This window comes from Temnothorax curvispinosus, unplaced genomic scaffold, assembly GCF_003070985.1.
Source record: "Temnothorax curvispinosus isolate PA1 unplaced genomic scaffold, ASM307098v1 QBEX01007796.1, whole genome shotgun sequence".
Taxonomy (NCBI): domain Eukaryota; kingdom Metazoa; phylum Arthropoda; class Insecta; order Hymenoptera; family Formicidae; genus Temnothorax; species Temnothorax curvispinosus.
Window position 1 is genome coordinate 50100 of NW_020217576.1, and position 13700 is coordinate 63799.

General features: G+C 41.2%; 1 protein-coding gene across 1 annotated transcript; it reads right to left on the bottom strand.

The window, feature by feature from the left end:
- Positions 1 to 1687: 1687 nt before the first annotated feature.
- Positions 1688 to 12377, bottom strand: LOC112457522. Its single transcript, XM_025020660.1, has 11 exons — positions 12373 to 12377; positions 11680 to 11833; positions 11190 to 11400; positions 10344 to 10549; positions 9867 to 10048; positions 7836 to 8214; positions 5919 to 6360; positions 3499 to 3894; positions 2983 to 3204; positions 2537 to 2755; positions 1688 to 2417 (listed from the first exon to the last, which is right to left on the bottom strand). The coding sequence occupies exons 1-11, from the start codon at positions 12375 to 12377 to the stop codon at positions 2251 to 2253; spliced, it is 2583 nt and encodes an 860-aa protein (XP_024876428.1). The 3' UTR covers positions 1688 to 2250.
- Positions 12378 to 13700: the final 1323 nt, after the last annotated feature.

Sequence of the window (13700 nt, forward strand, 5' to 3'; positions counted from 1 at the left end):
ACATAGTTCTCAAGAGTTCCAAAGAACTCTGAAGAAAACGATCGGAATTGTCAGCACCCCGTATTTCTCGTAAATGAGGTGCTGGCGGTCAGATTAAAAAATTGTTTAAAAATAGTAAATAGCTGGAACTCTTGTCAAAACGTATTTAAATGCTCGGAACTATGTGAGAACTGCCGAGAACTCTGAAGAAAACGATCAGAATTGTCAGCACCCCGTATTTCTCGTAGATGAGGTGCTGGCGGTCAAATTGAAAAATCGTTTAAAAATAAATAAAGGCCGGAACTGTCGCTGACACGTATCAGGAACTGTAGAACTCTTCGAAAACTATAAAATCTCATGGTAAAAATCAATTTTTTTGGAATTTGAGGTGCTCGCGATCAGATTAAAAATTTGTTTAAAAATACTCAATGACCGGAACTATTGCTAAATCTTATCAGGAACTGTAGAACTCTTTGAGAACTATAAAATATGTTTAAAATTAATTTTTTCGAAACATGAAGTGCTACGGGAAGTTAGCACCTCATATTTTCAAAATTTATTTTTTTAAACTAAATCAACGGAACTTTCTAAAAATTATCAGGAACTGTAGAACTATTGCGGGTGCAAATGGAACTGTTGATAAAACTTTCGATTTTTGAAAGTGAGGTGCCAACTTCACAGAAACGTAATCAGGCTCGTAAAAGCGAGGTTTACGGCCGGCGAGCTTACGCAAAAACCCAATCATATCCGCATATAACGCGGCGGGAGAAAAATAGCGTCACGTAGCGAGCGCTCGGGTGTCGCATAAAATTCCGGATCGACGACAGGGATTTTTGTCCGATCGAGTGACTGAGTCGCGGATTTATGTTATAACTTAATGGTGACAACGAAGCAAGCATCGATGGCTCGCTCTTTATTGCTTTATTTTAATCAAGTGTTTCTGAGACGCGACGAGCGCGTGATTCATCTACACGCGTCGTTGTGCGATTATAAAATTGTTCTCAACAATTTCAAGCAGGGACCCGGACCGGATGAAAATATCGGTTCGATTCCGGTTTCGGTACATTAAAATACTTAAAAAAGTTTCGGTTTTTGTTTCGGTTTTCTAACTAACAAAAGTATCGGTATTGCGCAAATTACAATCTTTTCGGTTCCGGTTTATTAAAATTTTTTTATTTGAAATTTGTATTAAATTAAATTATTTACATATTATCAGCTTTTTATTTAACGATTTACTTTTAATACGTAATTAGGATAACAATTGTATCAATAATTATGTGCAAAGCATTAATGGACTTTAATTTAAAATTATAGATCTATTTTTTACATATATTTTGTATTTTTTTTTTTGACAGTAATTCTGAGTAATGAGGAGGGGAGGGAAGTGGCTGACCACTTTTATTTACATAAATTACAAAAATATTTTCTAAGCTCTAGAATTTATCCATTTCCGAGTCTATTCTTTTTAAGGATAGATATCATTAGGATAGCAATAGATTATAATATATGCGCAACTTACTCTTTTTCTTCATTAGCGGCGTTTTCGTATGCCACACAAGTTTCACAAATCCTTCTTATTAGGTACAAAGAAAGAAATATTAAATTCCTCGTTGAAAAGCCGTAGAAACATTGCGTAGCTTCCATAGGGTTTGTTTTTTTGTTTGCAGTTTGCTACATAATCTTTGCATTTCAAATTGTATGTACGGTGTCTGCATAAAAACTTCCTATATTTTTATATTTTTTTTAATACAAATTTTTTTACAGTGTTATTAATCAGGGTTATGTCCTTACTGTCATTAATAATTCGTTCTGCTGCGGAATATCTATTATTTGTTTTCGTGAAATATTTATCGCGTGCAATCTCGGCGCCGTGGCCCGACGAGAAAGGAAATTTAAATTTCCTTATTTTACTTATTTATTTCTTATATATACTCAGAAGATGTTCGAACGCCTCCAACATCACCTTCATCTTCAGTATATTTTACTTTTCTGTTATATATATGTATATATAAATATATATTATATCCGATAAAACACTGCAAGTTCGACACGCACGCGTATCAAGTAATAAATAAAATAAAAATCAATAGGAACAAGTTATACAGATTTTTCTGTGCAAAATAACAAGGGTAACACAGTCTAAAAAAAAAAATACTAACGATTAATATATAACTCAATAACAATATTCGAGATACACAACTCGCTACTGTGCGGCGATACTCTCTATATACCTTCCGTATATATAATACGGAAAGAGGTTGAAGATATTTATCAGCTCTCGAATATCAAATCCATGCCTTTGTTATTGCCGCAGCTAGGAAAGTCGATCGGTACAAGAGGTAAGTTTTGCCGGAGACCTACTCTCATTAAGAATTGCATTCCAGGTCCGAGTAGCGGAGGATACAGAGCTGTACTTCTCGCTTCCCACAGCCAATATCCTAATAAGGAGTCATGATCTCGGTTAAATCAGGCTCGCTACAGTAGATGTAGATGTAGCAGGTTCATCTCTATCTACGATATTTAACACATATTATATGTATATATAAAATGCTTTTACCTAAATTGTCGGTGTAGAAACGAAGAATGATGTAACCTTTATTCGGTACGACAAAAGTATCCTTTCGCACTGGATTCACAAGATTTCGACGTATCTTCCCATTTAGGTCCAAGGATATAATTTCATCTTTGGTTAGAGGTTGCTCGAAATTCTCTCGGCCAATAATACTGGCATTGTAACCATGTAAATGAAATGTATAGGACGCATTGCCTCCAAAGCCTAGGAAAGATACGGTTTTTGCTTATGTACTGGCTTTACTAATTTTAGTACTTGTAACTTTTTTAGTTAGCGCTTTTAACTTTTAAAGAGCGCAACAAGTTTCTTCTTTTATTTATATAGGATGTGTATTGCTCGTTGTATCGTGTTACGCTAAATTGTATATTCTAGCTTTCATTCAATATGACTATCTCGCAGGGGATGGGTTTATCTTTTTGGGTAACACGTACCTTTGTTTATTAATATAATTTCGATTGTTTTTCTCGGTGGAACTTGGAGCAATTGCAGACACTCGCAAAATAACGGTGTGTCGGCACATTCACTAGAAAGTTTATCGAGGGAGCAAACCGACTTCTCCAAGGTATTTTCTGGTTGCGATAATATCGGAGATGGCGGGTATTTGAAAGATACGCCATTAATCTGCGGTATTCTTATCGCGCCTTTCTTTAAGCCTGAAATTTTTCTCGATACATGATATGACAAAAATATTTTATTGCATGCATCTTTGAAAGAAAGAAATTATATGTTTCATTATGGGTGACAGCTGACACATGAACGATACGATCATATTTCTTAGTATTTTCTCTCTCTCTAGTTTTATCTCTCTTTTTTTGTACTTAACCATCTAAATCTAAACTCTAAACCTTATTATTATAACGTTATTTAACGAGTAGCCGTTTCATCTTTGACAAATATGACAATATTTTTCAATGATAAATTCATAAATGATAAATTAATTTTCTTACTCAAGTAAGCTGGATAATATCTCGATATATAAAAGTTGTAGGACGTGTCCGTCATTTCGTCCGTAAAAAACGAGAAAGTATTTACATCGAAGGGCACGTAGATCGTTTCATCTGCTTTTTCTTCTAATTGCGATAATTTCGTACTCTTCAGATCCAAAGAACAAATGACATTTTTCGATATTCTATGACAATCGTGACCACTTTCAGCAATTTTAAACGACTGTTCGTCCAAGTTGTCAGCATCTGTAGTCCTTATCGCATGCGAATCAAGTGTGGCATCTTTGTAAAAAATATATGCCTCTTGACGCAAATTGCGACATTCTCCAAGACCCTGAATATCGAGGGCATACTTGCCACGTGCCTGTACAGCCATTAGAATGCCATCGAGTCTTTCGCCTGAAAACAAATCCCATGTTTATTAAATAATTTATACAGTTCTATGCGTCTTATCTCGCAACGACGTAATATGATTGTTTGATTGATGCGAAAAATATTTCATCGAATGTAATCGACTACAACTATAATTCTATCAAAACGCAAATGACTAAGGCGAGCTTGAAAATCAAAGGGACCACTTTAATAGTATAACAGTAACATTAACTCTATAATTTTTATTGAACAAAAGTGTATAAATTTCAACATATATGTACACAACACACACACACACACACAAAATATAAGGTTTACCCAAAAATATATGTATACAAATAGGTTGTAAAGGATTATTTTTCGAAGAAAAAAAATGCCTGATCGTATCGACATCATCGACCAACAATAACAACAGTCACTGAATTTATATATCACTGATGAATTATTTTAAAGTCGCAGATTGGATTTACTTTCAATTTTTCGGAGTTAGTATTTAAATGTTAACTTAGTCACGCTCCTTATTAACATTTCCACTATAATATTAGAAGAAATTCATCTTTGAAGAAAGTTAATCGACAGGCGCTACGTGTGCATTTATTTTCATTTGCTTCGCAAGCATTTCAAGATTAATGGTAACATGTTGCGCTCTTTGTTAGGATTTTATGTATTTTAAATAATAGAACGTCGATATTACTAAATCGATATAAATATTATGATGTATGTTTAATTCACTAGTATAATTATTAACTTTCGTACTTATAGACAGTGAGAAGATGGTGTTTATCCAAGAGAAAAATTATGTATCGTGTTAGAGGCTAATACAAATCTGCAATCATCGCTATCAGATCCTCGATTATCCTCGGTTATCGTGCACATTTAATATCTTAGCACTAAGAAAGAGTAACTATATTTACTGATCTACGTCGAGTTATCGACGATTTGTATTGCGCTTTTAGGAATTCACAAATAGTTGTGTCATGTGTGTGTGTGTGTGTACACGGTTGCTTTGCAATATTATTATGGCGGTGATTATAAATAAAAAGTATCTCGTGTTCATTCGCATTTATATCTCATTGACGCAAGCACTTTTTTCAAAAGTAGAAAAAAATACAGAGGAAAAGAGATGCTTCTCCTGCTAATTAACCTGTATTATCTGCATTCTTTTTGCATTAGCGCTGCGTTCGAAATAATGTTAAGAATCATAGAGGATAATATCAGAAAAGTAAATTAATTTAATTTAATCAAACAATGCGATAGTCGAATTGTATAATATAAAGTCTAAATGGAATAGCTTGTTGATTTTTTTTCGAGTTGTTCTGTAGAACATGCACATACGCATAAACGCAAGTACAATAAAAACTGACGTTGTTTAGCTGAAAAAATAAACAATCGATTTATCGACACATTCTCGCGTTCAACTATTTGGGAAAAAATTGCCTATTATACAGTCTTAATCAAGTCAGTCTTTAAGAATTAAGCATTCGCGTCCGGCTGGTACACAGAGAGAACGGTTTCTTCTGTGTAATACGACGTGGGGACGTGCGATCATCCAAGTTGTGTCATGTTTGTTGGTATTCGCATTGGCCTTTAGTATTGTACACATATATTATCACGTTTGATTTCTCTAATCCTCTAAATCAAGAATATGTAATAATTTAAATAATATTTCATCTATCCGAACGAGTGAAAAAAAGTTGTTACAAATAAAACAGATGGAAGATGTATGGATATTTATTTCGCTGCGACACTCTGCTCGTAACGCACGCACTCGGTCGATCGATAGAACGATCTTTCGCGTCAAATTTATTCGTTTTCTTTTTGCCATTTTATTTGGCGAATCGACTTTTTCTTTTGTCATCGCGTTCTTCTACAATCGTTTCTTCGGAAAACTTGCTCGGACAAGAGCGAGCTATAGCTCGTTACAGCTCGTTACAGCTGGAGCATATGTAAATCGAGATCGATAGCGACGATGCGTCATGAATGAGACGACCTTATCGTAATGTCTTCCACGTCGGTTATTTACGTTGACTCGCGCTGACTGGTTCATTAGCGATGCGTTTGCGCGTAAATCCCGATCTCCGCCTCGAAGAGGATTTGGTTGATCCTGAGTTTGGCGACCGACCTCGAATACGAATCAGGAATTTCGGCGAGCTGCACGGCGATACTCTCGCCAAACTTGGTAAACTCCTCCTTTGTTTTTTTTTGTTCTTTCGCATCCGGTGCGCGAGGCTCGAGTTTCGTCTGTCCGGACTCGTCGAGATCGGCCGATGAACTGTCCTGACTCGGCAAAGAACCATTATACAGCTCCATTGCCTTCATCAGGCTGGACGACGAGGACTCTTCGGCGTCTTCGGCGTCTTCACTCAGCGAAGCGTTGAAGGAGCCGGTACCGGAGCCGTTTGTCTCTTCGTTGCAATCCATAAATGTTATACTTTCCGGATCGATGTCGCTCACAATATACTCTTCTTGTAGTTTCGGTTCCTCATTGACTTTCTGCGAAAAGGGATCAGGTTGGATCAGGAATTTTACCGGGCTCTGGTATAAGAGTGCGAAAAAGAACTTGACGCGGCGCACACTTTTCTCTTTTTCTTAGTCTCGCAATTACTTTCGATTAATATACAATCGAATTAGAAGCGTTCAATCGTATCGCGTTCGCACGACTCGATCCCAATCTCACGCCCTGATCTCCGAGAAAGACTCGAAAGACTCGTTGAAGCTTTTACGCGTATTGATTTTCTCTCTAACTATAATAAAACTTGGGAATCGCATCGCTATTACGATAGTCGCTACAGCACAGCAGAGCTGCACTGCATTTATAAAAGTGCTCGTATTTGATTCCTTGAGAAGATGGAGCGGTTTTCAAACTAAACGTCAAGTAGATGAATTATTTTTCAATTATTTATTATATGATATATATCTGTCTTTGTCGTCATCGTCTTTGTCATCCACATCGACGCGTATATAACCGCTCGTGCTATAGTCGTGCGTATATGCACGCGACGAAATATATGAACGACAACCGAATTATCAGAGGAGAGATCGAGTCGGCCATGGACAAAGATCTTAGATCGACTCGAATTTTTTCGCTGGAAAGCGGGCGATGAGACATCGCCACGCGTCGCCACGGGCCAATGGAATGTTTATCTCGACCAGCGACGCGTCGCGATCCTCGTTGGGACTCGTTGGCAGCCCGTCCAGCGAGTCGTCGTCGCCGCTGCCACTTGGAAATCACGATAGCTATATATGTATGTACACGTACAAAGGGATAGAATTCCCTTCGCGAATTAATTATTCCCCGTCGCAAAGCACTATTACACTTGAATAACTCCCAAGCCATTTATTTTCGAATATGATGCAGGTAACACGTTTTAAAAAATTATGCGAAATTGGTGCGAAATTTACGGGGTAACACGAGAAAAATTTAGCCAGTCAATTCGATGCAACGCGCGCGCGTTACATCGAATTCTATTTGTTTTAATTTTTCCACTTTATTTGTTTTTTTTTCATTAATCGGACGATAAATTCTGTCACTGTGCAAGCTTGTGTTAATCGTACATACGTCTACATATATTTTCGTAAAAGTAAAACAAAAAGTAAGCACGCTTGAAATTTGAACTGGGGAATAGTCGAAAGACTTGTTTATTAAATAAGTAAATTAAATTCTCTCCTATTGAACAGTCTCGAAATTGAGCAGACGCGTATCGCGTGTACTAGAAAATAATAACATAATCGTTGCGCGCGTATTTTTAAACAATTGGATTTTATTTGATCATTTGTCTCGCGCGTGATATAATTTTATACGGAAGGGCCCAAAGGGGTAGCGGGGGAGAGGTACTACGAGAACACAATAACGACCAAGTTTTCTCCGTCGTTACCGCTAGAGATCTCGAGTGATTATTTAGGAAACGAGACGCGAGGGCACGAGGAGGGTATTGGGTATTCCTCTCGGAGTCCGAAATTCCGCCTACCTTCTTCCGCTTGCTGTATCTACGCGTGCCGAATTGTAGGAACTGCATGGCTTTAAAGGCGAACCACTTGGAGACATATACGTCGTCCGGGCCGGTTGCGGCATCACGGCTGTTTTGTATCTTGTGAACCTCCCGAGAATACTGGCACTTGAGATTTGTAATCTTCTTCTCAACCTCGAGAGTGTTGCAGGAGAGAATTTCGGCCAGCTCCTGAATAGCTCGCTTGCGTTTCTGACGGTCCCGATAACCTCGGGCGTTCCAGTCCCAGAGGACTCGTCGTTGTTGATACTCGCGTAGCAGCTCCAGAGTCTTGTCACGGGTCCACTCCATGCCGACGCGCGTCCCGCTTGTGTCCAAACCGTCCCAAAGCCCGTGGTGGCTGTACATGTAAGAGATATACCTCAGGACGACAGGTCGCGCGGTTCGCGGTTCAGGTGTCTCGTAGAGCTCCCGAGGCGACCTGGCCTGGAGAGTGGAGGTCTGGAGGCGAAGATGCCACACCGCGCGCGCGAGCGAGCGAGCGGTGTGGCCGAACGGTCGGCCGACAACGGTCGACAATGGTGAACCGTGGTCGTCTCCTATCGTCCGCTAATAAATCACGAGCCGGAATCAACACGACGTAAGCCGCAGCCGCGAAACGAGCATGCGTTTTAATGATTTTTGCACGGGGCTCGCGCGCGCTCTTCGCCACTTTCCTTTCTGTTTCTTTCTTTATTTCTCTTTGCGGAAACTCTGGCGGGAGGACGAAGACGACCGAGTCTGCGCGAACGTTCGCCTGCCTGCATGCCAGCCTGCCTACCATGCCGCGTCTCACCATCCACATCGTTATCCGAGCCGAGTTAATGTCGTTGGGAGAGAGGGGGGGGGGGGGGGGAGAGAGAGAGAGAGAGAGAGAGAGAGAGAGAGAGAGAGAGAGAGAAAGAATATTTCCCTCTCTCGCTATTCTCGATGTCTCGTCTCGATACCACCATCCATCATCGCTCAGTCGCTCTACCGATCCTACCGATGTCGTCTAATATCGCTCTCTTCTCTTCCCCCTTTCTTTCTTGTCGCTCCGTTACATCTCAAACGCTAAAAGTCACGTTAAAATCAAATCGAGCACAGAACGTTCGACGATTATCACGAATATGTTTCGTCTCATTGTATAACGTGCAAACGATTCTCTCTCTTCTTCCATGCGATTTCCCTCCGTCCGATTATCCGGGGGTCTGAAGGTCTCTTTTGGAGCAGCAGGCACACGTGAAACACGAGGTTGAGGATAGTAGTCAGTAGTCACGTTGGAGTATGTGCAAGAGATTGATTGGAATCGGCGACACGGAAGTCGGGGACAAAGGTATGCGTGCATTCGGTTTCGAGCAGACTCTTCGTTTCTTCCTCTCGCGGCGCTCGTGAGGACGCTTCGTCTCTTTGTGCTTTGAGACGTCAGACGTCAGAATACCTTATATCGTATTCGTAAAATTATTACATGACTTTCATTATAGTTAGTAAGATTTAATGCAAATAAGTGTATACGCATTGATTTTTAAATCGCGCAATCAACGATTTAATAATACTTGTGATTCTCAAAACATCCTTCATATCAGGCAGTATATACAAATACAAGTTCTACCGATAGACCTGACACTTAATACTTTGAGCTCTAACGGAAGCATTCGTTTAGTTCAGCACGTGCTAATATATACAATATACGTGCGTTAAATATAGATACGTTGCTTTTGGCGTCCTTTTTTGCTTCTTGTCAGGGTGTATAAGCTCATTTGAAGATGTATCACTTGCGCAGTTGTATTCATTTGCGTGATATACTCGTATATATAATACTCAACTCAAGTATACAAGGCCATGAAAAAGATGAATAATTTACCAAACTTTTGCAGTATAAAATTAATTAGATTGGAACGCGCGCGAGACTAGTTTTGATACTGATTGTGAGTGTATTAAAGATGTGTGTGTGTGTGTGTGTGTGTGTGTGTGTGTGTGTGTGTGTGTGTGGATACGACTGCTGGAAAAGCAACGCGTAGCGTAGAGTAAAACGTACCTGGGAATAAAACGACATGCGTGCCCGTCATCGATTGTACAGGGTTGCCGTCAGCAGCAAGTATTCGAAGCGAATGTCCATGGGCGGATAATAAAATGGGACAATCGTGAGCGTTTGCATTAATGAGGCGTAGTAAATAGCGAGATCCATGCTTCACCCGCACGACTACTTGCCGCGCCTATAAAAAAATGTCAAATACGTTTTAAGTCGGAACCTCTCGATCATCGGGCGTTTATCCCTCTTCTCGCTCCAAGCTACATATATAATAATATTACAAGCCCGACCATATTTATTACAAATATTACAATATGCCATACCGATTTACCGATACCACCGGCGCGCGCCGCGGCCGCGGCACCGCGATGCACAACAATCGACTCGACTCGACTCGACTCGCGGCCTTGGGCCTCGGAGTGCTATCTCCTATACACGAGAGACGAGAGACGAGATGGAAGCTGTGTTAGCTGTTATACCTGGCCGTTGACGAGAAGCTCGGCCGGCGTAGGTGGAGTGGAAAGGCTCGCGTGTCGCGTCAGGGGAGTCGGTGGCCTTGATGACAGGAGAAGCGTCCTTTCCAGACTGAGATCCTCGTCCTCGTCCTCGTCCTCGACGTCCTTGTCCCGCGCCCATGGTCCTCGAACTGTCAACGACCCGTACACCCCGTCACCCTGCTGCGAGACTAATGGTCCCCCTCGATTTTATTACTCTCACTCACTGGCGACTTGGCGACTGCGACTGCGACTGCGACTGCGACTGCGACGGTTCTACACGACTCGCGACTCGTCTTGGTCGCTCGCTTCGGATCGAGGCGCGAATTACGCGAAGGCGAAGGCGCTTTCGTGGAAATAGTAATAGCACGGGGTAACGGACTGGCTTAATTTTCGTTTTCCAATTAGAAGGAAGGCCGCTCCGCGGCACGGCGCGTGTACCGAGCTCGCGTCTCGTGTATGCCATTTTGGAGTTTGGACGCGCGAATATTTCGGACAATATACTTGGCGCGATCTTTATTTGCTTCGTTCGCGAAAGAAACAGCGCCGATTCTTGGTCCGACCGCGGGGCCGAGGCCGCGGGCGCGGACGTTATTGATCTTGCTTCTCTTGATGCGCGCGAGCGCCGGCCGCGGCCGCAGCGGCCGCGCAGCGCCGGTTAGGGATAGAAAGACGTATGTATGTACTATTGTACCTATTATGTACATACATACGTTCTACTTCTACGCGTCGGTGCAGACCGGAGTAGACGACCAGAGTGAAAATCGGGCGAAGAGGAAAGACGAAGAGGAACGTGCGATAATCGGCAATCGGCAATCGGCATCCACGTACCTGAATGAGCGTGATAAAAGTACGTTCCCGCGCTCTCGGGGGTTATCTTGTAACGAAAACCACCGAAGGGTAAAATAGGACACTGCGTTATCATGGGCACCCCGTCCATATAATTGGAATCCTTTTGCCGGATTCCGTGCCAATGGAGAGCCAACTCGTCGCTTCCGAACTTGTTATAAACGAGAACCTCTATTGTGTCACCGAGACATACCTATATGATACACAATATGTATAACCATAAAAATATATTTCGCTTTCAAGAGATCTCTTCTGGCCCTTCTCGCGACTCGCGACGTGACACGCTGACACGCGACACCTCGACCGACGGCATTTATGGTCTCATCCATGGTGGATTTCCACCATGGTCTCATCGCACTTACGTCTCTCTCGCGAGAAGTGAGAAGCGATCACACACACAAACGTGTTTCAATATAGTATACATCTTTTTCGTAATTTTCCTACCTGAAGAAAATTAGAAAATCATACTCACTTGTATAGCCGGCCCCGGACTTTTTCCGTTAATAGCCAAAAGGCTCCTTCCCGCGCCCGCGCCCGCGGCGGTAGTGTTCGTGCACTCGCGAGAGATTTCGTCGTTGGCGTCGTTGTTCTCGTTGAATTCCTTGCAGAAACTGCCAATTGCCAATTATATGTATATGTTAAGAGCGCATTATAACGACACCCTACACAGTCGCTTACGCTTACGCAGTCTCGAGTCTCGAGTCTCGAGTCTCGCTTGCACGAAAGTCTCTATTATATATACTTATTCGGTATTCCTCTTTTCGTTTTTTCGACAAGACGATTCGAGCGAACGTGCGTTGAAACTCGAATCTGAACTTTGCCGAGTCAAGTCCGGTTAGTCCGCTCAGTCCGCTGGCTACACTACACCGATTATACGTGCATGATTACGCGCGATAGTGGTCGGTTCGAGCAGATTCGAGCGGTACCTGTTATGGAACCTGTTGCACAAGCACGAGCGTGCGCAATCAGCTACCAGTGGAATGTATGCCGCGACCCGCGACCCGTAACCCGCGACCGTGAATATCAACCGTTAGAACACCGCATGCTAATATTGCCAATCCGCGAACGCGCCACTTTTTTCCTTCCTTATAATTCTTTCCTTTTTATATCGCGCATTTCTTAGCGCCTAGCTCGCGCGCCTAAAATTCAAGGCGCTTATCCTTACCTCATTTTACCTTACACGCACCCTTACAAACGATCCCTGTCCTTCTCTCGCGTAACCACGTTACAGCGGTATTACCGAATATAATTTACAAATAACTTACAAATAGATTAAAGATATCTTTGTTTTGTAAAAGAAGAAAAACTTGTAACTTTTGTTTATCTTACCTTCTTGCACCTTTGTGCGATTCCGTGACAAAGAAATGATAGACGCACGTTTTTTTCCAAGATGGTTCCTCGGAGCAAGGACGCGCACATTCGTGATAACCATCTATTTTAATGAGAAAATCACTTACACGTAGTCCACGAGTGAGACGTTGCGCATTTATATTGAATAATTTTATGAAAATAATCGTTAATCATAATTAATTAATTTACATCAAATGGTTAATGGTCCCTAAGTTAAATTTTATCAAGTTAAACACGTATAATCTCGTAAGGGAGCAATGACATTAATAAACCGGTAAACTTATCAGGTTTCTCTCTTGAAAGTACAGATCGCTCGTGTAGCTTTTGAGCTACAGGAAAAATCAGGAAATATATACTTGGTGATACGATAAAAGGCTTGACTCACCCAATGTCTCGAGACACAGAGCCGAAATTGAATAGGAAACAAATATCACAACTATGCGATAGCGAAGGCACGACATAGTGGCCCAGAATATCTGGGTTGATCCAACACAAACACGTACATAAGTTTCAGCGATATTACGCGAATCTAAGCCGACGACCAACGACCGACGACAGACTCGAGTGAACGCTTCGCTAACGGCTTCTTACTTGGACTTGGAGGATGTGAGTATGGAATAAGTAGGTGAAAGCAAGGCCTAGGCTACGCTACAAAGTAGTACAATTCGAGGAAAGGCTTCTGCTTCTTACTTCTCTTTTCACAAAGGTGCATTCGCATTATGTAACGCTCGAGCATAAACTGCTTTATCGCACACACATTTAATCATTCGACAAATATCAAACAATATTAACAAATTTAGAAACGAAGAGAGATGAGAGAGAACCTTTCTTTTTCTCTTTAGAAAGTCAAAAAAGTTGATAAAGATTAATAAAATGGTAAATAAAAACAGAGTTCTTGATAAAAGAAAAATGTTTTTGTTTAAAAAAAATTGAAAGTCTGATTTCAAGACAGAATAGTTCTAAGTTATAGCTCATTTGATTCCTTTCGAAAAGTTCTAGGCCGGTATTCATAATCAGATCTTATTTCAAGATCGTCTTAAGTAATATCTTAAGATGCTAATACGGCTCTGTGATTGGTTAGTGACATCTTAAGATTGTACTTAAGATGGTCTTAAATATAAGAACCGACTATGAATACCGGCC

What these genes read in the sequence shown, in the direction of transcription:
- LOC112457522 (XM_025020660.1), bottom strand. An exon ending in GTCGTTTTATTCCCAGGTAC is followed by an intron (nt 8,215 to 9,866) that starts GTTTTACTCTAC and finishes TTACATGTACAG; the next exon opens with CCACCACGGGCTTTGGGACG. An exon ending in AATTATATTAATAAACAAAG is followed by an intron (nt 2,756 to 2,982) that starts GTACGTGTTACC and finishes TATCTTTCCTAG; the next exon opens with GCTTTGGAGGCAATGCGTCC.